The 25,560-nt window shown below is 37.4% G+C and overlaps 1 protein-coding gene across 1 annotated transcript; it reads right to left on the minus strand.

The window, feature by feature from the left end:
• Positions 1 to 97: 97 nt before the first annotated feature.
• Positions 98 to 25,495, minus strand: LOC135469172 (importin-7-like). Its single transcript, XM_064747714.1, has 28 exons — positions 25,328 to 25,495; positions 23,641 to 23,722; positions 23,178 to 23,334; positions 22,702 to 22,860; positions 21,927 to 22,083; positions 21,480 to 21,569; positions 19,729 to 19,823; positions 18,797 to 18,867; positions 18,518 to 18,620; positions 18,079 to 18,124; positions 17,724 to 17,823; positions 16,986 to 17,179; positions 16,088 to 16,177; positions 15,096 to 15,261; positions 14,422 to 14,463; positions 14,132 to 14,250; positions 13,235 to 13,357; positions 12,739 to 12,805; positions 12,099 to 12,224; positions 11,563 to 11,660; positions 10,919 to 11,011; positions 10,345 to 10,565; positions 9,487 to 9,632; positions 7,628 to 7,693; positions 3,715 to 3,785; positions 3,006 to 3,144; positions 2,230 to 2,346; positions 98 to 1,309 (listed from the first exon to the last, which is right to left on the minus strand). The coding sequence occupies exons 1-28, from the start codon at positions 25,409 to 25,411 to the stop codon at positions 1,227 to 1,229; spliced, it is 3,105 nt and encodes a 1,034-aa protein (XP_064603784.1). The 5' UTR covers positions 25,412 to 25,495; the 3' UTR covers positions 98 to 1,226.
• Between the last annotated feature and the right edge of the window lie 65 nt (positions 25,496 to 25,560).

A 25,560-nucleotide genomic window follows, 5' to 3' on the forward strand; every position in this document is an offset into this window, starting at 1 on the left:
TTTCATATCTGAAATATTATGTCCAAAACCATAATCATGGATTAGTAGCAAATGATACTAAAAAAATATAAAAGAAAAAAGCGACAAACACTGTACATTAGGATCACTTTTTAACAGTACAAAAACTTTCACAAAGCACAGACTGAGCAATGCTTAAGTGAACTCAGAAGGCTTACTGATACATGTCCTGCAGAAAGGCATTAAAGTTTGTATAATATTTTACAATATTGTATACAGTTCAGCACTGGCCATATAGTGGTTTCCGGCAGTCATTTGGAAAACATTCAACTGTTCTTCGCCAAGGACTACACACAAAATACATGTAGCTGGAAACATCAACAACAAATTCAATTTCATTTAAGTCAAATGTCTTCGGAATCTGGAGAACTTTTGGTACCCTGCTGAAAAAATATTGCTCTGAGTGGCTTTGAAAACAGAAGGACTTGAACCAGTAAAGTGAAAAAATCTATTGTAGGTTGAAACTGCTCGCCAGTACAAGAGGAATGGTGGCAAATTCTGGAGCTTAAAACTTAAAAGGAAAAAACACTGTGCACAGAAATATGTACATGTCAAGCAATAAAACTGCTTTGCATCTAGTGAAGTCTTGTACAGTCAGTGCATTAAGAATGGCTCCTTTTGTAGTAAAACACCCATTAATATCGTACGCTAATTTCACCAAGCAAGAAGCCCACCCATGAATCATTATACTCATCCACAAACGGAACCTTGGAAAAATTGCAGCAATATATACAGGCAGTCATAAATCGGTTCAGCAAAAGGAGTCCAGGGTTGTGTCGAGTGATCAGAATGATGAGACACTCAAGGTCCTGGGATATTTACCCACAATACAGCTGTGCTTGTGAAGGCAGGTCTTCCAACGGCGAGGTTCAGTTCTACATACATGTAGTCCATGTGCTACGCGAGTTTAACAGCAACAAATAAATATGCAACACCAGGAACATTACGGAAAGCCAGATTCAGTCTGTATCAAACTGACTCCAGGGGTCATCAGTATACTGTTCACTTATATCACATAACACAAGAGACGTCAATGCACATATGGAAATCAGTTGCAGAATAAGCATCCACTCCTGTCATAGGTGAGGTGTTTTTTTTTTTGTTTTTTGGGGATTTTTTTAACAGTTCATTTTGGTGTGTCAAAGCAAATGCACAATACTTCTCCGACTGGAGTCAATCTGGAGGCAACCTGTGAAATCCTGTGTCGTTTATGGACTGGAAAAGTCGAATGTTGTTGGCACTGAGGTGTTGGTGAACACATAACCACCTCCCTGCTCAATACGCCTCGATTCTGCAGACAGACGGAAAAGAAAAGGTTGCAAATCATATTCTAAAAATGTTGCTTTTCATTAGGACTTCAACAATTTCCTAGATGTATCCTTCATCCAAGCAAACAATGATTGATTCAAATCGCCAAGAGTCACTAGGCTACACCAAATTTAATTGTTGTTTTATGGGCGGAATATACGTCTTTCTTTCAATATCGTTGGAGGGCATAAAAATAAAGATGTGGAAATTATCTGATTGATGGGAAATGTAGAATACCCCAGCATTTTCTCCTGTTGAAGACATATTTACATGATCGAAAAGCCTTGAAAAATAGGAAAATCATAAAAACATTAAAATCAGACAAAATAATAAGGTGGATTTCAGTTTTATTTTTATTCTATTTTAAGATTTTTTTACTGTCAGCTAGCCAGTAAAACACAAAATAACATTGGTGTCACCTTGGTTTCATATTAAAAGTATGTTATACACAGGCACTCGTATCAAAAATCTTGAGAGAATCAAAGTGGTCTTTGTATGAGCACAAAAAATATCTTAGATCCTGCTCTGAAGTTTTTATTTTCCTCTCAATTGTTATTTCTTTATAATCCCTAGCTTTCTCATTTGCCAGCAAGGGAAGAAATATTGGGGGTATACATTCACCAATGCACCTGTATTATTTGACAGTTGTACAATGAACTCCAACCATACAAATTACCTTGTATAGACAACAGATTCCTACTGGAAGTTTGTATTAGTTGATTTCAAATTTGCTACCAACCTACCCTCTTGTTTTTGGTAAGGTTCAGTTACATTCAACAAAGGATGTTTTTCATGATGGCCTCACGATACTTCAAAGATCATTTCAATATTTTAAAACATACATGTACATCAAACAATTAGATTGATAATTTTCTGATTTATGACCATCCCTCCTGGACTAACCTGCAGCAGCTTTCCTTTGGTCAGCCAGTGTAAACACTTCCTCCAGTTCTGTCTTCTGTTCAGCGGTCAGCTGACTGATCAGTAGGTTGTACCAGTTAGGATCCTGAGTCTGCAAACCTACCACCGCACAACACTGATAATCAATCACACACTTCATTTATACCTTACACATATATCTTGATTCCCAGAGTAACTGTTTGTTAACTGACAATCCCAATAAATATTTACGAACACCAAAAAAAAACAGAAACAGTGTATTACATGATGCTTGACTTTATATAGGATTTCAATGCCTATACCCATCCAAGTATTCATTCTATTTATCTGTTTATTTTATTGATGTTTTATGTTGTAGTTTAGAATTTCAAGCATTCAATTATTTATAATTCTATATTAGGCACAAGAAACTCTGGAGAATGCCGTATCTACAGAAATCTGAAATCACACTCCACATATTGAACGGAAGTGTATTAGAGCAGCAACAATCCTGTTCTCCCTCTCTCCCCTTCCCTCACACACATGGACATACACTTAATATTACTTTTCTTTGACATTCTATGTGTGGTATCCCCAGCCGATGAAAGGAAAAATAGCTTCTGTCCAAATCACGCGAATTCTACAAACCTCGAGTTTTAACATCAAGCGCAATAATATTTCTTTGTAAATTAATCATGCATCCTTGGTTACATATAAACATCACTATTACTAATGAAGAAAAAAAATCCAAGGTACAGATTCTTGCTTCGGATTTAAATCTTGATCTAAGAATGGCTCACCCTCGAGAACAGACTTAAAGATGATATATTCATCCACAGGTGAGTGTTCCTCGTCTATTGGTGTGGTGAATGTTTCTAAAGGCGTTTCATCTTCTCCATCATCTGAATACCCATCACTGTCATCATCTTCTCCAGCTTCCTATAATGATTGCAGGACAAAAGGTTTAACTTGGTTAAATGAACACTAGGAAAAAAAGAAAAGGTATCCCATAGGATGTTTAAAAGGCATAGTGTTTTGTATTTGTATCGTGGCAAAACCAAGATATCACAGTTCATTCAAAGTAAGCAAAATCACACACCTTGAGACAATCACAAGCATCATTATGTTATCAGTTTTAATCAATCAGACGTCAGTTATTCTATAACTTGAGGTGGCAGTTGTTTACGTTCCTGTCACCCAAACCCTGTTTTGCCTTTTAACCATATAACTGTGGGTTACAAATCCTATCGCCTCATAGCCCAAATTAAAAGCTGATTCACCACACACGTTTAAAAAATGTTTAGGTCAGTTTCCATTCCTCTTCTGAAATAACTCATATTATTTGTTGCCTTTTATTTTAAGCATTAACTCTGCCAGTATTACTTAAAGGTGTTCTTAGTTCAAATGGTATCTTCATCACTTTTGTCATCTGCATATAACTGATATTTCCTTGTAATTTCTATATTTCATTACCATTTCTATGTTTCACAGGTTAAATTCAATACGTACCGCCCTTTCTAGTTTTTCTAAATACTGCTGTGATTCATCATCTATATCATCGTCGTCATCTTCTAAAACCTCTGTAAAATACCAAACATCATTCATGAAAACAACTGTAAAGCTCTTACAAGTGGCATTTGTGGATTTTTTGATATTTACAGTACAGCTCTGGCTAAAAGTCAAAACTAGGCAGGAGATTAGCGTGATCCTAGAGGCCCTGTTCAGAGTTTGTACAGGGCCTACAGACAGACAGTCACCTGTAGAGTCAGTGATCCGTCCACTGTGACTGATCACACACACAGCATTGGTAAGTCTACGCATTGGCTGTGGGAAGCTGACAACAGAAAATATAGTTCTTTGTTAGGATGATTTATAAGGTTTTTGAAATATATGAAACTGCAGTAAAATATCTGATGTGTGTGTCTTTGATCGCAAATTGGCAATCTTCTTTCAAAGGATAATACAGCACCTGAATAAAAAATATTTCAATTGAAAGCAGGATAGACAAGCTTTCTAAAAAGTATCTGACTTCATTATTTTAATGAGATTTCACCGAATAACATATAGAACAAAATGACAACACTGCACAAATGGCTCGTGTGAAGTGAAGCAGCCATCTTGAGAAATTCAGCCAACCAATCAGGTTGCTATCAGGTTGCTCGGCACAAGATGTGACGTAGCATTACCCAATCACTCCATAAAGTGACATATGATAACACAGAACTACTGCACAAGACATCATTTTGAGATTGTTTACAAAGATTTATCTACATGTAGCCATTTTACACAGTTTTGTAGGACAGGTCTGTATCATTTATAGACCACCACAGGCGTAAAATCAGTTAATTTACCAACCATGTCATATTCAACAATGATATAAAAAATTATGTCTGACAACAGCAAACCATCTCTGCACAAACTGCATTCATCTCTCCAGTAGACCTTACGCCTACTTAAGACACGCTGTTCAAATTATACAAATACATTTTTTGTAGTTCATGTTAATGTTTAGTCAGCATGAAGGTGCTAAATAACGAATGTCAGAGTCAGTGAAAAAATCATTTGGATGCCGAATGTTGATGGGAATGAGAAGGACAATGCTTAAAATTAATTACATCTTATGACATATTTTTTTCTATGAATTTATTAGAAAGAATTTAAATTTTGCCCTTTGTCTTTCTTGCATACAATGGATGGTTTTTTTTTTTTTTTGTTTTCATTCATAAAATACAGTAAAATTATGGAAACGGCGTGTTTAAGCTGGGTGCTTTCTTTGATATCTGCAATAACTAGGTCAGCACTGCTCTCATCTTAGAAGCCATCACTATAAAACTGAAGTATAAAATCCACTGACAGCTGAATGCCTCGATCAGCCTCAGTGGTGCTTAGATTTATTTTTGAGCATGAATCCAGTTGTACAACAATCCTATAATAATTCTGTAAACATTTAATAGGGGTCAGAATTAACGGTACCAGCACAACCCCTCCGGAGGCTAAGAACTGAACCAGGAAATATCTTGGCTGTGCGTGATGTAACCTTGCTGCTGACAATGGAGACGTGCTGAAGTTGTGACAATACGAAGTTTCACTAAACTTTCACTGGGTTGAAAAAATGTAAAAACCATTTAATGCTGGTTTAAGATAATTTGATTTTAGTCTTTCTGTGAACATAAACACTGGTCAGATGCTGTCTTTCACTTTAACTTGTGATTTACAAGTGAGTCTGCGAGATTTGTAATGGATCAACAAGACTGTTAAAATGTAGCTCATTCTTTATCTCCTGTAACAAGTTAAAAGATGGACATATATCTTTTGTTTCTTTCGCAGAAGGTTTTCGTTGTTGTGGTAGTCATTTGCCAGTGAAAAAGTATCTGCCACTCAGTGATTTAAAGAACCAAATAAGTAGACAATTCAATGCTAACGTGCAGTGCAACAACAACAACAACAACTTCTTCAGAAGTGGTAAAAAATAAAAACATGATACAGGACAAGTTGAATTTTGTCTACATGACTGTGGAGAATTTGTAGTTTCTACGAAAACATGTAGGGAAAGCACCCACATAGCATTTGGGTTATATCGAAAGGTTTTTCTCACAGAAAATGAAATAATAATTTCCCACTTGCACAAGTACACTCTATTTCAATTTTGGGCTTACCAAGCACAGTGTACCTTAAATATTTTCTTTTCTGACTCTCCGTTACTGTAAAATGCCTTCATGGAATTCATTCCACTCTGTTAATTTATGCCTAACAATAGGCCTACATGATTTGCACTAACACCCAGATCACCTAAGATACTAGTATCAAATTTTACTTGTGAAAATGTATGGGAAGTAGCTTACATGTGTATGAATAAACATATGATCAACAGTTTTTTTCAGTTTAGACAGTAATGTTTTGGTGTTTACTATACCTGTGTGAAAAAATACCATGGGTGTTCAATAAGCAAAGAGAGCAAAGCGGACTATTGTAGGTTTACTGCGGGATTAAGACAGGCCATCAAAGGCTTAATTAAAACATTCAGAATTATTATGCAGAGACCTGGAAGAAGAAATCACGCAGGTCTAGTGTGCAGCAGTGACACTTTGCCACAATTGCAGAACAATAGGCATATTGTATTAGAGTAAGTAAATTATATTCACAAGTGTCAGACTTCATTAACTGACACACACTGTATGATTTTGAAAATTGTAAACAATAGGAATAAATTAATCTCTCAAAACTGGCTGCTGGGGCTAGATTTACTCTGTCTGAGTAAATCTCTCTTCTGTACAACTTTCTCAGTGGCAATTCAGTCAGTAACATAGCATGTTTGTATAGACAATCAATGATGTGGGCTAATTTTGAAAATTCTGTACACACACCAGTCAGATTTAATAAAAAATACACCAGCCATTAAGGGTTGCTTGTTGAAAACACAGACTGCTGAGGTTTGGCCTACATGTATGTCAAACACAAGCAGCATACAGTGAAATGTCTGCAGCCTGGTGATGTCTGATTCTGGCCTGAACATAGGCCTACATGTCCTTTTTTTTTTTTTTTTTTTTTTAAATTCTTTTGACATGAGGCTAGCATGATCCTTGCAGTAATATGAATACATGATTATATTTAAATGTCACTTTTCACAAATGCAACAAATGATAAGACATGAGCATGAACAGCCACACAAGACTGCTGTCTGCCTGTGTTGGGGTGATTACCTAAGCGAGAAGCATTTGCTTTACTCACAAGAAAAGTTAGTTCTGAAACTTACGTGAGATTAAGATTTGGCCAGTTTATTATAAAATATCTGTTGCACGATTCCATATGACATAATATAAATGTGTATCAAAATTAGTGCCCATCGACTCCAATCGATGGCTTTGATCGCATATTTAATCCCTTGATCAAGTTGATTTTATTCCGCTTTTCATGGCTAGTATATGTTCAAATAGCTGAAACATGGGGACATTTGCTTGCAAACCAGGATATGTCTGTAGACGGAACTATATTTACACCTTCCAGCGATAATCTTGCACGCTTCAGCAGGTCTCTAAGACAGCCAAACAGAGGGTTTGTCACACGCCATTGGAGTGTTATTCAGTATCTCGGAGCACAATACGAGTGGTAAAAAACATACTTTTAGCTGTACTGTACTGTAGATATACTGAACACCAAATGTGACATCTCTGGCTGCAAACTTCTAATTATACAGCTGGGGCAGTAGTCCAACAGGTTTACCACAAACACAATACAACATAATACTGAGGCTCCATTACAGAATAGCTGATAAATGAGATTGCTGAAAAATCTTCCCTACACAATGTATTCAGTACAGCATGCTCATGTATCCCCCTAGTGTGATGTTATTTTGATAAGGTATCATACATCACATGTTGTTTCTTAAGATCCCAAGTATTGTGTGATCATTATATGGCCTTACCTGGCTCATACTCTTCATCTTCCTCTTCTTCCTCCTCCTCTTCCTCAGCCTCGTCTTGTGCTCGATCTGCAACAACGCAGTACAGCTATTAGAGTGCAACAACGCAGTACAGCCATTAGAGTGCAACAACACAGCACAGTCATCAGAGTAAAACAATACAGCAGCCATTAGAGTTCAACAACACAGTACAGCCAACAGAGTGCAAAAACACAGCACAGCCATTAGAGCGCAACAATACAGCACAGCCATCAGAGTAAAGCAATACAGCAGCATTAGAGTGCAACAACACAGTACAGCTATTAAAGTGCAACAACACAGTACAGCTATTAGAGTGCAACAACGCAGTACAGCCATTAGAGTGCAACAATACAGCATAGTCATCAGAGTAAAGCAATACAGCAGCATTAGAGTGCAACAACACAGTACAGCCATCAGAGTGCAACAACACAGCACAGCCATTAGAGCGCAACAATACAGCACAGCCATCAGAGCGCAACAATAGAGCACAGACATCAGAGTGCAACAACACAGTACAGCCATTAGAGTGCACCAAACAGCACTGCCATTAGAGCGCAACAATACAGTACAGCCATTAGAGCGTAACAATACAGCATAGACATCAGAGCACAATAATGCAGCACAGCCATCAGAGTGCAACAACACAGCACAGCCATTAGAGCGCAACAATAGAGCACAGCCATCCGAGTGCAACAACACAGCACAGCCATTAGAGTGCAACAATACAGCACAGCCATCAGAACGCAACAATACAGCACAGCCATCAGAGTACAACAACACAGCACAGCCATTAGAGTGCAACAAAACAGCACAGCATAGTCTGCGACAGTGAAACATTACAGCAATATACATGTACAAGTAGTACAGCCTTACAGTATGATTCAGCACAGCCATTAAGTGCAACAACAGTGTACATCCATTAACAGTGAAGCCTCACAACAATACAAATGTAGTCCAGTCTCACAATATGATACAGCACAGCCATGCAGTATGATACAGTAATGCCATACAGTTTGGAAACAGCAGAGCAATACAGTATGATACAGTAATGCCATACAGTATGACAGTGATGCTATACAGTTTGGAACAGCGGATCAAAACAGTATGATACAGCAATTTGGAAACAGCAGAGCAATGCAGTATGATACAGCAATGCTATACAGGTTGGAAACGGCAGAGCAATACAGTATGATACAGTAATGCCATACAGTTTGGATACAGCAGAGCAATACAGTATAATACAGTAATGCCATACAGTTTGGAGACAGCAGAGCAATACAGTATAATACACCAATGCCATACAGTTTGGATACAGCAGAGCAATACAGTATAATACAGTAATGCCATACAGTTTGGAGACAGCAGGGCAATACAGTATAATACACCAATGCCATACAGTTTGTAACATCAGAGCAACAGAGTATCGTACAAACAGAAACCCACGATCATGGGTTGCTGGCCAACCTTCCCATGTATGGCAGGAAGGAAGCCAACATGAGCTTGAGACAGCAATGCAGTGTGAAAGAAATTAAATACAGGTACTATATTTGACCTAGAATTTCGTCCATGACTAAGTAAATCTCCATGATTCTGAATTCTATTAATCTTAGAAAGGTATTTTAAGGTTTGTTTGAAATGTACAATAACATTCTACCAGAAGAATGTTTATTTCAGCAAAAAAGGTAATATTTTCTAGGTCATTTTAACCTAAAAATGCACTTTCTGGGCTACATTTTAGCAAAAACACAGTATATAGTATTTTTGTAAAGATTTTCAGAGTCTAATTACACTAACCTGGGTAAGGTGGAGAGGTGCACCAAGGGAAAGAACTGCATACTTACTGGCATAGGCTCTCTTGAGTCCCTGGAAGAGGTGTAACATGGAGGGGATCATCTGAGTGGCTACCTCATTGATCTCCTGAGGACGGTTTGCTCCCGTGGACAAAAGAGAACACAGACCTAGCACGCTGATCTTACGATCGTGTAATCTGACAAATCATACAAAATATTCTTAACTGGTGAGTGGTTCGAGATTTGACAGATTTTATATCACAGAAGGGACACATCAGATTCTGCATAGAAATCAGGTAAATGGATTGAAAAAAGAGATTTAATCTTGAACACAATTGAGTTATACTTCATAAAAAGGTAACTATTAGGTTGTTATATCCTGCTAACAATATGAAGTTTTGTGTCAGCCTTGTTAGTCTTACACAATTTTAATCGCTGTCAACTGGAATCGCAACTTGCATAAACAGGAAATGAACTTTCAAGTTACATTTTTGCAGTTCTAGGCTATAAATGGTATACAAAACAACAATAAATTAAGCGAGAAGCTGCCATATCGTTCACAGGCCAAACTAAAGAGTTTTTAAATTCTCTGGAAACTTTGATGGAACTAGCTCCAGTTTGCAGCCGACACGAAAATTAGTGGTATTTGATTTATTTGAATGGTGTTCTATGCCGTACTCAAGAATATTTCACTTATATGACGGGGGCCAGAATTATAGTAGGAGGAAATCAGGCAGATCACGGCAAAACCCCACCACCATCTGTAGGCTGCTGGCTGACCTTCCCATGTATGGCTGGAGAGGAAGCAGCAGTGAGCTGTACTTGAACTCACAGAGGCATCGGTGTTTGAGATAAATCTCGAACTCCTATAGCATGGCTCACACATGTATAAACTACTGAGTAGCTTACCCCAGAAAGCTGTCTGTATCGTGAAGCCACTGTTTGAGGAACTGAGAAGTGACAGAGGCTGTGGTATTGGGTAAGTGCATCTTGGCCAGGGTCTCCAGTAAAAAGCCTGTGTTATAATACAGAGCTGCTATTACCACCTGCAGACACATTGTCCTCAGTTCAGACGTCCTTACCTCTCTTGTCAACCTCTCTAGTGCTAACTCCACGAAGGAAGGTACAACCTGAGAAATCAACACAAAGTGGTTAGAGCCCATCTTACCATTTCGCCATCCTTATTTTTCAAGAATTTCAGCTTTGGTGCAACATTATGTGTCAAAGGGAGATCAACATTATTCTTACAACATTTATACAATAGTAAATAAAGCACTTACTAACCACCATTGCATGGTGAACCTTCATGACACTCAAATACAATGCTTGTTCGTCTGATGGCGTTAGAAACAAGAGTCAACAGAGAGGGCGACAACTTCACGAGCAATTTACATTATGATCTGGTATGACTGAGCTATTTCTATGGAAATACAGACATATAAAAATTGAATTTCTAGAGAAAACCAGAACAAACTGACAGTACCTGATCAACGTGGCCTTTACATTGGAGTAATACAACCTCTAATAATTTAGCGGCATGACATTCTGCATCCTCTCCAACATCTGCTGTCAATACCTGATTTGTAGAGATAAGCAATATTATTTAAAACCACTGTGTGATGTTCATGTCATCCCAACTGCTATAAAATTAAGACCTACTTCAAGTGGAAGCTAATAAACCTAACTAAATGTATTTTCTCTCCATTTACACACTGAACTGAACAAACAAGAAATATTTTTATTCATTAAGTGGCAACAATAAACATAAATAGGACATAATAAAGTACGGTCTTAGTTTGCATTTATTTAAGCTTAAAATTAATTTTATGGAAAGCAAGATGCTCAACCATTACTTTCTTTGCTAGTATTTTATGTTGTTCTCCTTTTTCTACAGAAGTACATGGCAGTGGCCGCTTGCATGGGGGTAGGAATCCTGTCTGCAGTAAACAGCAGTACCTCATGAGGTGCCTGACAAACATGCTGCCTAGAAGCAGCATTGAAACCAGGAGGACTGGATAGTACATGCAATCTCACTGGTGAGGAGTCAGAGGTTAGGGGTCATTGGTCTGAACTAAGGGAGCAAATCTGTTGCCATGGAACCAGACACATATGACTTGTGTTACTTACAGTTTTACACATGTTGTAAATAATCTGTAAGTTTTCAGGGTTGGAAAGGAAAGCAGGTGTATCCACAGTAACGTAATTATGTAAAGCTGGCATCATTTCTACAAAGGAAGTAAAACAGCCATTGAAAGCATGACAGTATTCATAACAAAATGAGTTCACAAAATTGTGTCTACCCATGTGTGCTATTTAGCTCACTTTAAATATGAGCAAATTATGTTTTTTCATCTTTGTTTAAATCTGAGACGAATTGCTATTCATCCTGATATCTTCATTAGTAAGCCTGAGAACATCCACAGACCTTCTTTAATATTTAGCTTACGAACAAAACTGTTTTATTTAATTTCTTTCTTTATTTCGTGTTTTACGCCATACTCAAGAACATTTCACCCATACAACTGTGGCCAGCATTACGGTGGGAGGAAACTAGGCAGAGCCCTGGAGAAACCCACTACCATCCACAGGTTGCTGACAGACCTTCCCATGTATGCTAAACTGTTTTAAAGGATTAATAGCGCGTGGCAAAACTTGTAGATTACCTGTGAAATAATCAATTCCATCTTTCTGAAACATGTCATAAAGCATCTTGAAGACCTGCCACAGGTGGTTGGAGATGTGTGTGCCTGTGAGACTGTAGATCAGGGTCAGAACTTCCTCATAAAAATCTATCAACACAAACACACCAGCGATTGTCATGCAGCTACTTACATGTAATTTTAGACAGCAAATATTTCAGTATTGTATACATACAAGTGATACTTTACTTGTATAATATTTATATGGCACGAAAATAGCAGAATGAGGTTGGTTATGCCAAATTTGACATCCAAGACAACATTTCAGTATTTCATGAATGTATTAGGTGTTTCACTGCTATATACCAGCAACTGGACAAATCCTCAGATGTAAAGCTGCAGCCAAACCCGCCTGATCTGAACAAATAACCTTACGGTTACTGGTAAAGGCCTGCTATCTTAGAGACTCTATGAGTGACACCTTAGACAACTCAGTCATTGGAGGCCTGGTGTTGAATACAGTGGTAACGGTTTTCATAAAACAGTGTTTATGGATTTGAAGACATAGTTTATACCACTTTCCAACATGTGCAGAATGTACAAATTTGTATTTTAAGTTATTTCTGTACTGACAGAGAATGTTTCATCATTTTGATCAACTCACCTAATATATTCTGTTGTAGGATTGTTCCTATAACATTCAGCACAATGCCTTCTAACTGCCTCATAATCTGTAAACAGAATAATCATTGTGTCAAAATAAAAAAAATATCTTGGTCTAAAATGTACATTTACAACCAGTAATAGACTGAGGTGCACAAAGGAGTGTGTTTGATCCAGGATTTCATCTGCCTCTGTTATAACCCATCATTCCTTGATTGCACTTCTTTAAAGAGTACATGGAAGGCTTTATTCCCTCTAGAGAGTCGAAGCATAGCTTGATTTTAGGAGGTTTTATAAACTGGGGTTGGGTAGACGAAATGTGCTCAGCTTACCTTAGCTACCATGACAATTAATCATGTGCACATAACTAAGGATTATTTAATATGAGGCACGCTTCATAAAACATTCTTTTACATTTTGAGGTACAAGGTAGTGATAAGTTAAATATTAAAACACATTTCAAAGGAAATTGGCTCTAGTAGTTCAGAGAGCCCTACCTCTGGCTGTCCGTCCATCACATTTAAGATGGTTTCCATGGTATTGAGCAAGCCTAGGGCTGTGATGGCTTTCTCTTCTGATCCGTCCACATCTGTGTCCAGGACTGCTGCAAATGTCTGAGCCTGCAAATAATGAACTGTCACAATTAACTCCTGAAATGTATATTCATTCATTTCACTAATATATGCATTTAATGACATACCCAAGAATATTACCCTTTTATGATTGAACTGATCAAAGTCCAGAGGAAAGCCAATTTAACTGGCTTGAGCTGCATTTGAACACACCTTTAAGAGTTTGGTCCAGGAGAAACCACAGCAGAACATGATCAACATTGCACATGTTCAGAAAATGAGACAAGGCTGTTCAGTTTTATTAATAGAGCAGTCATGTGACCTGCCGACAAGAGGATCTAGTATAGCAGGAATGAATCATTGTGGCTTTACACCGTCACCTCGGCAATATTTCAGCCATATCATGGCGAACCAGTACAGCTGGATTGGTGTTATGTGTGATAAGTGTTATCATGAGTAAGGGTTGAAACTCTGCCAGCAAATACAATGATTCATTTATTTATTTGATTGGTATTTTACGTCAAACTCGAGAATATTTCACTTATATGACAGCAGCCAGCATAATATTCAGAGGAAAGGTGCTCAAGGAAACCCACAACCATATGCAGGTTGCTGCAAGACCTTCCCATGTATGTACCACAATTGCTTCGCCAAATGTTTCCTGTAAGTACCACGTCATTTCAAACAGGTTACTAAAATCAGGAAAGATTGTTTACAGATTGAATGAGTTTCTCTTACTCTTGCTAAAAGGCTTGGAAATACAGACTGTCCAACTCTTGACAGAGTTACTGCTATGTTGGGATAAAACTGAAGGGAACATACCAAATGTGAGGTCATCTCCACTGCAAGAGGGGCCACCTCATCAACATAGGTCACCACTATCTTCTGCATCACACTGGTTAAGTCATCGTTCTCTGTCTCACGTATCACATTTAGCAGCTCTACAAGAGAATTTAACACGTTCAAAATTGAGGAAACAAAAACCACATACCATTTAAGAAGAGAAAATATTAATTTACCAAATTTGTCTAAACAATTAAGCATAAATGCATTTGCTTATTATAGATGTCAAAGTTTTTTTAAACAGCATTTGTGATAAATTAAATACTTACGAATAACCACTTCTTTCACATGTGGGAGCATATGTTGTTTGGCTGTCAAAAAGAAAACATTCATCAGATACAGGTATTTTGACACAGTATTTGTACATAATGCTTATTTATAATATAAAGTGTGGAAGAAATGCCAAAATTTACTTTCATAGATATCAGCAAAAACTTCCTTAGGACTAAGATCTTCACTGCCATTAAGATGGATCTTAGGCTCTTTCCTGCCATCTTTCTTACAAATACAACAGCCCTTTTTTCTTTGATAGCAATTTTAAGCATTACTCAAAAACATCCCACTTACAGTGACAGACAAGATTCTAATTGGAGGAACACATGTCCTTCAACAGGATCTGAACAAATATCTCTTATTTAAATTCATTTATCTGATTGGTGTTGATTGCCTTACTCAACAATATATCACTTACAGGAGCCAGTATTACAGTGGGAGGAAACCATGCGGGAAAATTCACGGCCACCCACATTTATGGCAGACATTCACCACATATGACCTGATCTGATTTAAAGCTGCAGTCAGGAAACTGGGAACTGACTTTTAACACTCAACCAAGGCCAAGAGCTTACCATCAGCAGAAAGAGCGGCACTTCACACCATTTAGTCAGCACGACTAAACTACCTTAAGCCAAAGTTCAACAAACCCCAAGATGCTAATCCTCACCCTTCTCCTGCTCTGTAATTAACATCTGAAGAGCGATGGCTGCTTCCACTCTCACTGGTAAATCTTTATCTGAGCACAAACAGGTCTTTGTGCACATCAGGGCCTGCAGCAGGTTCTGCTCATTCTTAAACCTCAGCTCACAGAAATAGTGGAGCACCCAACATGCCTATCAATGGATATAATCTGTGTTATCAGTTTTGAAAATGCTTACTGTAATTCTTCAACTATTTAGCATGTTTGCAAAGTGTTTATTCAAGAATATTCTGAAGGTATTATTCTGTGTAAACTGAAAAAAAATATACTTTCTGTGAAGCCCTCAAAAATCAAAGAGAAAAGATGCATAAATCACCTGAACGTTTCTCTTTCATATGGGTTAAGCTGGAGAAATTAGAGTGCTTCAGCTTCTTTTATATTAGGTGGTAATAAAAGTACTGTAAATTTGAAACCATTCACGTTTGCAAGATGTTCATTCCAGAATTATTAGGATATTATTCTGTGTACATTGATAAAAATGACACTTTCTGTGAAGCCCTGAAACTGGCTCACCCAGTCAATGTCGCTGTTTCGCGTAAAACTCCGTTAATGACCCACATACTCATTTGCCTCATTTTGAGAGATGTATTCATCTTAGAAAGGTTTGATTTATTTATTGGACTGGTCATTTACGCCACCATTTATACGGCTACCAGCATTGTTATGGGAAGAAAAGGGCAGAGCTTGGACGAAACCTACCTCCATCACCAGGCTCATGACAGACAAACTGCCAGAGAGCATGTCATTGTCAGGTGCAGGAATAAAGGTAACATTTCATGACTTTTATTTATATATCTTTCATTTCATATATCTAAAAACACACTATTTTGGGGTAAATCTGACAGAAGTTTTTATAAACTGATCACTTACTCTGTTCTGCTACTTGCCATCATTACATTTCAGGTTAAAGTCAAACAGTCTATGTTTGTAAAATACGGAATTTGGGGCAATATACAAACCCTTGCTCTTAAGAAGCCGTATGGACTCTGGAATTCAGGAAACACATGTTGTGTTAACATCATCTCAGCCTGATCTTTGTACATTTTTTTCTGCAACATGAGAAAATAGATCCATTCAGGTCTGATGTATAATGCTGAATACGTATGTTAAATGGACATCCACTGAAGAACAATACCCATCTGCTTCCTTGTTTTGTGCAATGGCACAGTATTTGGTGGAGGTTTCTGAAAATGTATCGACACATAGTCTGATGACAGCATCAATCAACTGAAAACTCATGCTGCAGTGAAAAAAAGCCAAAAATAAAGCCAAAGTGTAAGCAGAATTTTTTTTCTCTACAGTGAAAAGTTCAGATGGACATGCTGGAATATTCAGCTAGCTTCCGTTAATTCCAGTTCTTCCCCTGCAAATATGAATGAGCGGTCAGATTAAAATCCCACAAAAAGCAATGACACAGTGACTAATTTATTGGAACTCTTCTGTCAATGAAACTTCTTGAGTGAGTGAGTGAGTGTTTGGGGTTTAACGTCGTACTTAACAATTTTTCAGTCATATGACGACGAAGGAATCCTTAGGGTGCATGTACGTGTATGTGCCTCCTGGTTGCAGGACAGATTTCCACCGCTCTTTTATTTAGTGCTGCTTCATTGAGACGACTTACCGAAGGCAAGTAAGCCGCCCCACCTGAGCCATTATATTGATATGGGTCAACCAGTCGTTGCACTATCCCCTTCATGCTGAACGCCAAGCGAGGAAGTTACAACTTCCTCTTTTAAAGTCTTAGGTGTGACTCCATCAAGGATTGATCCTGGATCTACCGGTCCCGAAGCGGATGCTCTACCAACTGTGCTATCCGGGCCGGTGAAACTTCTCGATATTCATCTATTGTATACAAACCTTGAGCAATATATCTGCCACAGCTCCCACCATGTGCAGAGCGCCGTCTTTCTGTCGTGGGTTGACGTTGGGCGTGGTCAGAACCTGCATGCAGTAACCCATCGTTTTCTGCAGAATATCTTTCCGTTTGGACACGGAACTGTGCAGTAATGACTGGGCTGCGATCACAGGCGACAGGAAATCTTCAAACACATCTGAAACCAAGGAAGAATAAATAATCCTATTAGGTTTTTTGAACAATAAACTTAAATCCTGAATACAGCAGAGTATGAAAAATTTCCAGCAAATACAACACTAAACAGTGTTTGTATTAACCCTCAAAATAACTAGTCCAAAATTCAACTGAGATCATGAACTGAATTTCACACACTAAAAATCCAAAAATAGTGTTACTTTATATTCAAACTTTTTATTTTCTGAAATCTTTTTCTAGGCTTTCTGATCACATACATGTAAATATATCCTTAATAGGAACAAATGCTGGGATAGAGAACATTTTCTACAAATTACATGAATTTTCATTTTTGTTTTTATACCCTCCCCCAACACTAAAAAAAAGATTCATTCTGCCCTCAAAACAAAAGTATAAAATGGTTTGGCCTTTATGAAGTTAGTTAGCAAGTGTGAAGAGTTCATTTTAAATACGAAGAACCAATCTGCCATTAATTACTTTCTTATTTCAAAAGTTATGAAACTTTTAGTTTTTAAAACGAACACCACAAAGAGACATCAACCTACCATACTTGACCCTGATATATTCATGAGGGTCTGTGTTCCACATCTCCTCATCCTCATCTGTATGACACATCAGTGGGAACACAACTTCCTGGATTATATTCTGTGTGAAACATAAATCTCATTAGCACACTTTTAGTTTAACCCTCTCTATTAAAAAAAGAAAAAGAAAATATCGTCTTGAATTAAAGAGTTTTCCACAAATGAATTTTATTAGTTATAAGGAAGTCCAAGCAAACCCAAGGACCCATTACTGGGATGAATGAAACTCTCTTAAACACACTCATAAAAAAAAGCTTGTAGTCTAAATATGTTTTTACTCCCCTGGAGTTAAAACTGAAACGGATATGCTGCTTACCTGAATATATGGCTTCATGAACTTCCATGAAAACGCATGACTGACTCTGAAAGAATAGAACATCACACTGTTACAGGATAGTCAATCAATCAACCAAATACTTAACCAATCATAGATAGGACTTATAACTATGATTACTCAAGCCTATAAAAAAGCACACATCATTACATTAAAGTTACATTACATTAAAACAGTGTGCATTATTACATTACATTAAAACAGTGTGCATTATTACATTAAAATTACATTACATTAAAACAGTGTGCATTATTACATTAAAATTACATTACATTAAAACAGTGCACATTATTACATTAAAATTACATTACATTAAAACAGTGCACATTATTACATTTAATCTTAAGGCACAAAGCTAAATATTTTAGCCCAGCTACTAATGGCCCAGGCACACACAGAAAGATGGAGAAGAGTTGCTCACCCTTGATGGAGATAGTTTAGAGCCTGTTGAAGAACCCTAGGTGCCACATATATCTTCTGACGATACAAATCTAATACTTTCAGTAACACTTGAATCACATCATCTATCAACAGAAGACAAGAGAATGTTTAATGTAACACATTTATCCTCATTTTATTTGTGAGAGTAATGGGGACAAAATACGGAAAAGCAAAAATATAGGAGAAAAAGAGTAAATAGGGCCACCGGAAATCCTGCCCTAAAACTGATTTCTAGAAGCAAGGTTACAAATGCACTTACGTGAGAAACTCTTCAGATACCACTCAGCAAACTGGGTGTACTCTTTGGTTACATTGCCAGGGCTGCCATATCTGCAGACAGGACAAGGTTAAATACACACACAAATATATCTATTACTAAGGCGACGAAAATATAAATTGTTGTTTTACGGGCAGAACAAATCTTTCCTCTATGTCATCAGAGAATGAAAATAAAACATAATAATGATCTAATTTGTGGCAAATGTGGACTATCCCAGCAATTTATATTTTAGAGTGAGTAAGTGCTTGGGGTTTAACATCGTACTCAACTTTTTTCAGTCATATGATGACGAAGGAATCCTTAGGGTGTATGTAATGTGCCTTCTTGTCACAGGACGGATTTCCACCGCTCTTTTATCTAGTGCTGCTTCACTGAGAGGACTCACGGAAAGTAAATAAGCCCGAGCCATTATACTGATAAGGGTCAAACAGTTGTTGCACTATCCCCTTCATGCTGAACCCCAAACGAGGAAGTTACAACTTCCTCTTTTAAAGTCTTAGGTGTGACTCGACCCAGGATTGACCCTGAATCTACCGCTCCCCAAGAGGACGCTCTACAAACTGTGCTATCCGTGCCGGTATATATTTTAGAAGACATATTTATAATGGCTGGAAAGCTTTGAAAACTAGAAAAATCATAAAAAAAACATTATGATTTGAGAAAATGATAAGGTGACATTTAGTGAATGGTTGATTATGGCGTAACGCCACATCAGCAATATTTCAGCCATATCGTGGCGAAGTTTTTTTAGTGTTGTCTGGTCAGTAAAACACGAAGTCAAAAGTCTGCGATGAATGGTTGGTTTCAACACTGTTCTATGTGAGCTCTTCAAATTAGAAAGGGTCGGTGCATTACATTCAGAAGTAAGGCAGTCATGTCCAGAAGTATAAATGAAAGAATTACATCTTTACCTTTCAAAGAGTCTGGCCAGTATATGTGTGGCCCATTTCTTCACCTTCCACCAGGCTAATTCTGGCCTCTCATCTTCATCAATTTCATTGCAAGACTGAAACATAGAAGTATACTCTTCAATCAGTTTTAAAAAGTGTGCGTGGAGATTTAAACTCATTCTTTCCTAAAAAGATACAGTATCTCCAGCACAGTGCAGAACACATTGTATAAATATAATACTTCTATAAAAGCAAGCAGCATGTCTGACAAACATCATCAACATAGACGTCCAACTTTTTACAACTGAAAACTCAAAACCGATTTTTTTTCTGGTCCAGATTGAGTTTATTTATACTTTAAATACCGACAATAGCCTGGTATTGAGTTTAATTTTGCTTTAGCCACCGGTCATTTAGTGAATGCGAAAGTATATGTCACATACCAGCATACCTATATATACACACACATATATATATATATATACATGTACAAGATAGAGAAAATTTGACTTTATTTGAGGCTCATTTCTGATCATGATTTTATTGTTGGTACATACATACACTTTTACTAGTACATTATCTTGATCAGAGATATACATTGTATGATAAAACGGTTAGAAACCAAGGTAATGCATGTTCCTCTGATGGTTGTTACAAATGTTACATGAAAGAAAGGAACTAACAAATATTACACAAAAAATAAACATACATGTATACAGGCCTACAAAGACAAAAGAAAAGACTTATTCTGATCAGAGGTATACTCTGTAAAGTATTTATTATTTGCTGAAATTTGTTTTCGCGGATTTTACTTTAAATATAGGTTTGCGGGAATTAATGTTCGCGTAACTGATAAAGGAAACATTGAAAAGTTAATTTTTCTGAGTTATTATATGACCGAAATTCAAGCATGTCAAACAGGTATCATCAACAGTAGCTATAATCTGCTTTTGTCTCCTGCGGTGCCGCTAATCCTAGTAATCTGGACCACAGATTAAAACAATGGGGGGAGGGTTATCGCTATGTAAGAAGATGACATTTGCACCTACTGTGAATAGTAATCGAAGAGCCTAAGGGGTGTTACTTGTTTTCTCATTGGCCTTTGGCCGGCGAGGGAATACATGTACTTTCAACCAAAGTCACCTTTTGAGCAGTTCAACGTAAAACATTTAATCGTCCTCTGTAGCCGGTCAAAAACCGCTAACATTGTGTACCTGTCAAATGGCCATCGCGTTGTTGTATACAGTTCCTAATTTGTCACAGGCTCACTAATTCGTCCACTGGAGACACACAGCCAATGGGATAGCGTGCACGAAAGCGACATTCATTGGAAGTCAGCACGTACTGTATCTACTTTTCTTTCACTTGCCTGGCACACTGAAGACTGATCAAACTAAATATGACCCCATCTGTTTTATACCCACTAAACCTTATCGCCATAGTTTCAATACATTTTAAGGCTAATTTCAATTTGATTACAGCCAATACATGCACGAGTGCTTCGGCTTGTCACGTATGCAGCCGTTGGTGATTGAAGTCGACCGCTCATCGCTATGTACATATTATCGATCAATTCATTTTTTATCCCAAATTTGAATATTTGGACCAGAAAAACACAGAACTAAGTTTTTTCGCCCCTACTTTCAGTTTTAAACTGAATTTTACCACCGAATACCACTGCCTAAAATCAACGTGTATAAATCCCCTCTGGTCTTGTTCAGAAGTCCCTTTGGGAAAAAATTCCCCCAAATTTCAGAATAAGTTAAACTTACATCTGGAACAGGTCGATCTACAATCTGTCTGATGAGTGTTATCCAGTGGGTAAACATTTCCTTAGTGATCAAATCCAGTGGCAGGAAATTCTGAAACACAATGGAAACTCTTAAACATGGCATTCCACAAACAAGGCTACTATAAAGGCCCATAAACATTATCACTGACCTCTCACATATGATTCACATCCTTGAACACAATATTTAATGTAACTTAAGAAAATGCTATGAAATTTTTTGTATAATCACAAACACAACTTTCAATCTAACCATGAACATGCATATTTAAAGTCAACTTGACATCTGAAACATTCATTTATTCTATTAATTTCAACAAAATGAGAACTAACACAGCAAGATATATATGTCCTTTATTTGTTTACTTTTACTTATTCATTTTTCAAGGGAAAAACCTTGACTTAAAACATAACAATTTAGAAGGCTAACCTGTGTGAGAGCATAGAAGATCTTGAGGATCTGTTTCTGTAGCAGATTAGAGGCCTCCGAGACATCAGGCAGGAGCTGTTGACAACGCTGGTAGATGATTGGCAGAAGATGCTGCATGGCCTGGTTCAGAGGCTCACGCTCGCTGGGACGCTTGTACCTGAAGTCACCATTATTTAATCACCCATAAGTAGGCCTCAAGGAGCAAACCTTGAACAATGATATCTTCTTCTTTACACAGTGGTAACAGAACATTTGTAATTTCTACAGCATTAAAGTACATGTAAAAAAATCACCTTTCTGAAAGCCAAAATACTGAATAGATGAGATACACCAGTTGGGTTTTATAACAAATTCAATCAATAAGATGTCTCAACAAAATTCTGCATTTCTCTGACAAAAGAACTTACTTAGAGACAGGAAGAATGATATTTTCATCTTTCTGATTTGCTAACAGGATGATGCATTGGTTTACAAAATAGTTTCATAAAATTTTTTTTGTTCTTTTTACAATAAAAATATGACAAAATGAAGAAGCATACATGTCTAGATCAACAATAGAAGGAAGCACCTAGTTCTGTCAGCTATTTTCTTTCAAGACACAATGCTGGATCTGATGGCAATATTATTGTAATGTGGAAGGAATATGACAAACGCTTTAACATGAAATCAAGAATTTCAAGGATGAAACTTAAGGAAAACAATATGACAAACATGAGGACATTGTAATGGTACCACACACCTTTGCACAGATGAGCATATGTATAACATAACTTACTCGTAATTTTTCACAAGCTGATAAAGGCACATCAAGGCCCCCATGAGGGTGGCCTGATTGTCTGAGGTGATGTACATGGCGATCTTCTGAGCGAAGTCAGGCCAGCGTCCAGGGTAATCATACTTAGCTATATGACTCACACAGACACACAGCTGTACACTGTAATGAACAAATTCAAAACCAGAGTAACAAAGAATTGCTTAATATGTGTGGTTCATGATATGCTGTACGGCTAAAGTTTTAAATATTTGGATAACCCACCAAGGCAAATGTAAAAATTTTGTTGACAAACCTGTGTTTGAAGACAATACTGCAGAAATACCATGATACTTCGATTGCAATGAACACAACTTCATAAACAGTTAAATTTATTTTGGAATAAACTGAAATTTCACTGAAGCTGAGGGGTTATTCCACTTAACCAGTTACGCACAGATCGATCCTGACAAATTCCATTCAGCCCTAGAAGCGCTTACCGAATCACTTCTGGAGACTGTATGATGGCCTCGACTATGTTCTGTCGTATGGTGTGTCTGTCATGCTCGTGTACGTTGAAGGGAACCGCCTCCCCGGGGGTCTCCGCCTCACGATCCTGCCAGAACTGGGTCACCATGTTCTTCAGGTAAATCACACCTTTCAATCAAATAATAAAATATGTATATATTTCATTGTAGGTTTAGCTCAATGTGTCAGGTCATGCTTCTATCTTTCGAACAACTTCTCAATCAAATTAATATTGAATGAGATACTGAAAATTTAAGACTTTGTGTAAATTTAATATGATAGAGCTTTCTAATACATCTTGGATTAAAAACATAGTCTTTTTTCAAAATATCTAAAATCCACGTCACAAATAGAGCTGTATTGAAGATTAGAGGACATTTATGAGACACAATTTTTAAACATTCACATTAACAATAGATTAAATAAAAGAATTACCTGCTTGTCTGACGGGCATTTCAAACTGTTCTGACATGACAACATGTAACAGAATTGGGGCAAATCCAACAATCTTATGAACCTGCAAAGAAATACGACGACACTATGTATCAACCCGTACTCTACAGGAACTCCAAAATATCATCACAAATTAGTAATAAGCTACAGGACCAGAACAATTTCCTGCACCTAATAGTATTTTGTCAGGGGTCAACTGTTTGGTACAGGACAAAATTAACATGCAAATGACAATAGACAGCTTAACATTTTGAATAAAAAAACATAAGCAAGTCATACACCAACTTAAAAGATCACGGAAAATAAGTGCCTGACTATTCTTTTTTTTGTTCTTGAGTAAATGGCAGCCCGATCACCCATCCAGTAACCTTGGTGACAGATCCAATATGAGCTACCATTCGCAACAAGTGGATCTGCGGTGTAATATGACTTCAAAGTCTTATATTGTGGAATGCCTAACAGGTGGTTTCACCCATGACTAATATAATCTAATCACTTTGATGTCAAGTTGTTGATGCTGCCAGTGTCACTGAAATAATGTTGCCTCATAACATCCCACTTAAGACGTTTGCATTACACAACATGGACGATAAACCAATTTCTCTAAAGGGTCATTTTCAAAAACGTGAAGCCTCGATTTACATGCTTTGAGAATTGGACTTGTGATGGACACTATTAACATGCAAACAGAAGATATCGTCTGCCCAAAATGCATGGACTATAAACAAGTGGTGACTGGTTGGTGGATTATTTTTTTTTTGTGTTGGTGGACTGTTTTTTTTTTTTTTGATGGCAAAGTTTTTTGATAGTGAGTTTGTTGATTTCATTCGGATTTTAATACGTCAGAAATGAAGAAAGTGTATCTGGCAACATCACCATGACATTTTCCCTTTACTAACAGACACTCGTGATTCTACTCAAGTATGACTGTTTGCATTTGCCTTGCATCAACCATAGTCAATTGACTGATTGATGCTGAAGTCAAACCTCAGCCCACTTATTAGGTCACGATGTTGACAAGGCATGTGAATGAAAGTCACAGCTGCGCATTATCTTGGATTTACTGGTTGTAAAGGCTACAGAATGTGGAAAAAAATTGGCAGAGGAACAGAGATTGTCTCACTGAACATAATTTATTGAAGTTTTGCCTGGATAATGCTTGTATTGGTTCATTTAGAACAGATTTTTTCTTCTTAAATAGCAATATTTTGACCTGGATGACTTCTGTATAGCCGAGATCCTTGGCTATACATGCATGATGGATTCACTGTGTAACATTTGATTTGTTTAACTGTCACATTATGTATTTTAACCATGCCATTTAGCGTTAAACTGAGCTTACAGATACTGTATACGTTGTATGTGAGAATCTTTCTCATTTCTTCACCGAATTGTCATTTCTGGGTCTACTGATTGTTGAATCACCAATGATGTGAATTTTCTTGTAACACGAGACGCTGGTTAACAATTTTGAAGTGTGATCACTTATTAGCCTTCATGTGTCATAACCTCAGGAGCTTTAGATCTTATGTATACCTATGATTTGAGTCATTCTTGAAACACGTGACAGCCTTAGCTAAATTCACCGGATACGCAACGCTGGTGAATAAGAGCAATTTTCGCAACATGCTGACTGCCATGATGGAAAACGTGTCCGATGAAGGCTCACCTCATGGAGATGTTGTTCCGCCTGTTCTCTTTGATTTGGGTCCAATGTGGCTTTTAAAACATCCGCCAACTTCTGGACGTCCATGTCGATTGAATAACTTGGCAGCTGTCAACACTAAATGGTCGTGTTCAAATTTCTTTACGAATATCGCGTGCGTTCCATTCACTCACAGCCTGTCGCGCCAAAATGAGGCATAGAAAAGACCAACTTACGGCAGTAGTAAAACAGTCCCA

The sequence above is a fragment of the Liolophura sinensis genome, chromosome 6 (assembly GCF_032854445.1).
Source record: "Liolophura sinensis isolate JHLJ2023 chromosome 6, CUHK_Ljap_v2, whole genome shotgun sequence".
In the NCBI taxonomy this organism is placed as follows: Eukaryota; Metazoa; Mollusca; class Polyplacophora; order Chitonida; family Chitonidae; genus Liolophura; species Liolophura sinensis.

Excerpts from the sequence above, each read along its gene's own strand:
- LOC135469172 (XM_064747714.1), bottom strand. The coding sequence starts at position 25,411 with ATGGACGTCCAGAAGTTGGCGGATGTTTTAAAAGCCACATTGGACCCA. Across the intron at positions 10,566-10,918 it reads GTAAAGGCCACGTTGATCAG|GTTGTACCTTCCTTCGTGGA; the intron begins GTACTGTCAGTT and ends TTGATTTCTCAG. Across the intron at positions 3,786-7,627 it reads AGATGAAGAGTATGAGCCAG|AGGTTTTAGAAGATGACGAC; the intron begins GTAAGGCCATAT and ends GGTATTTTACAG.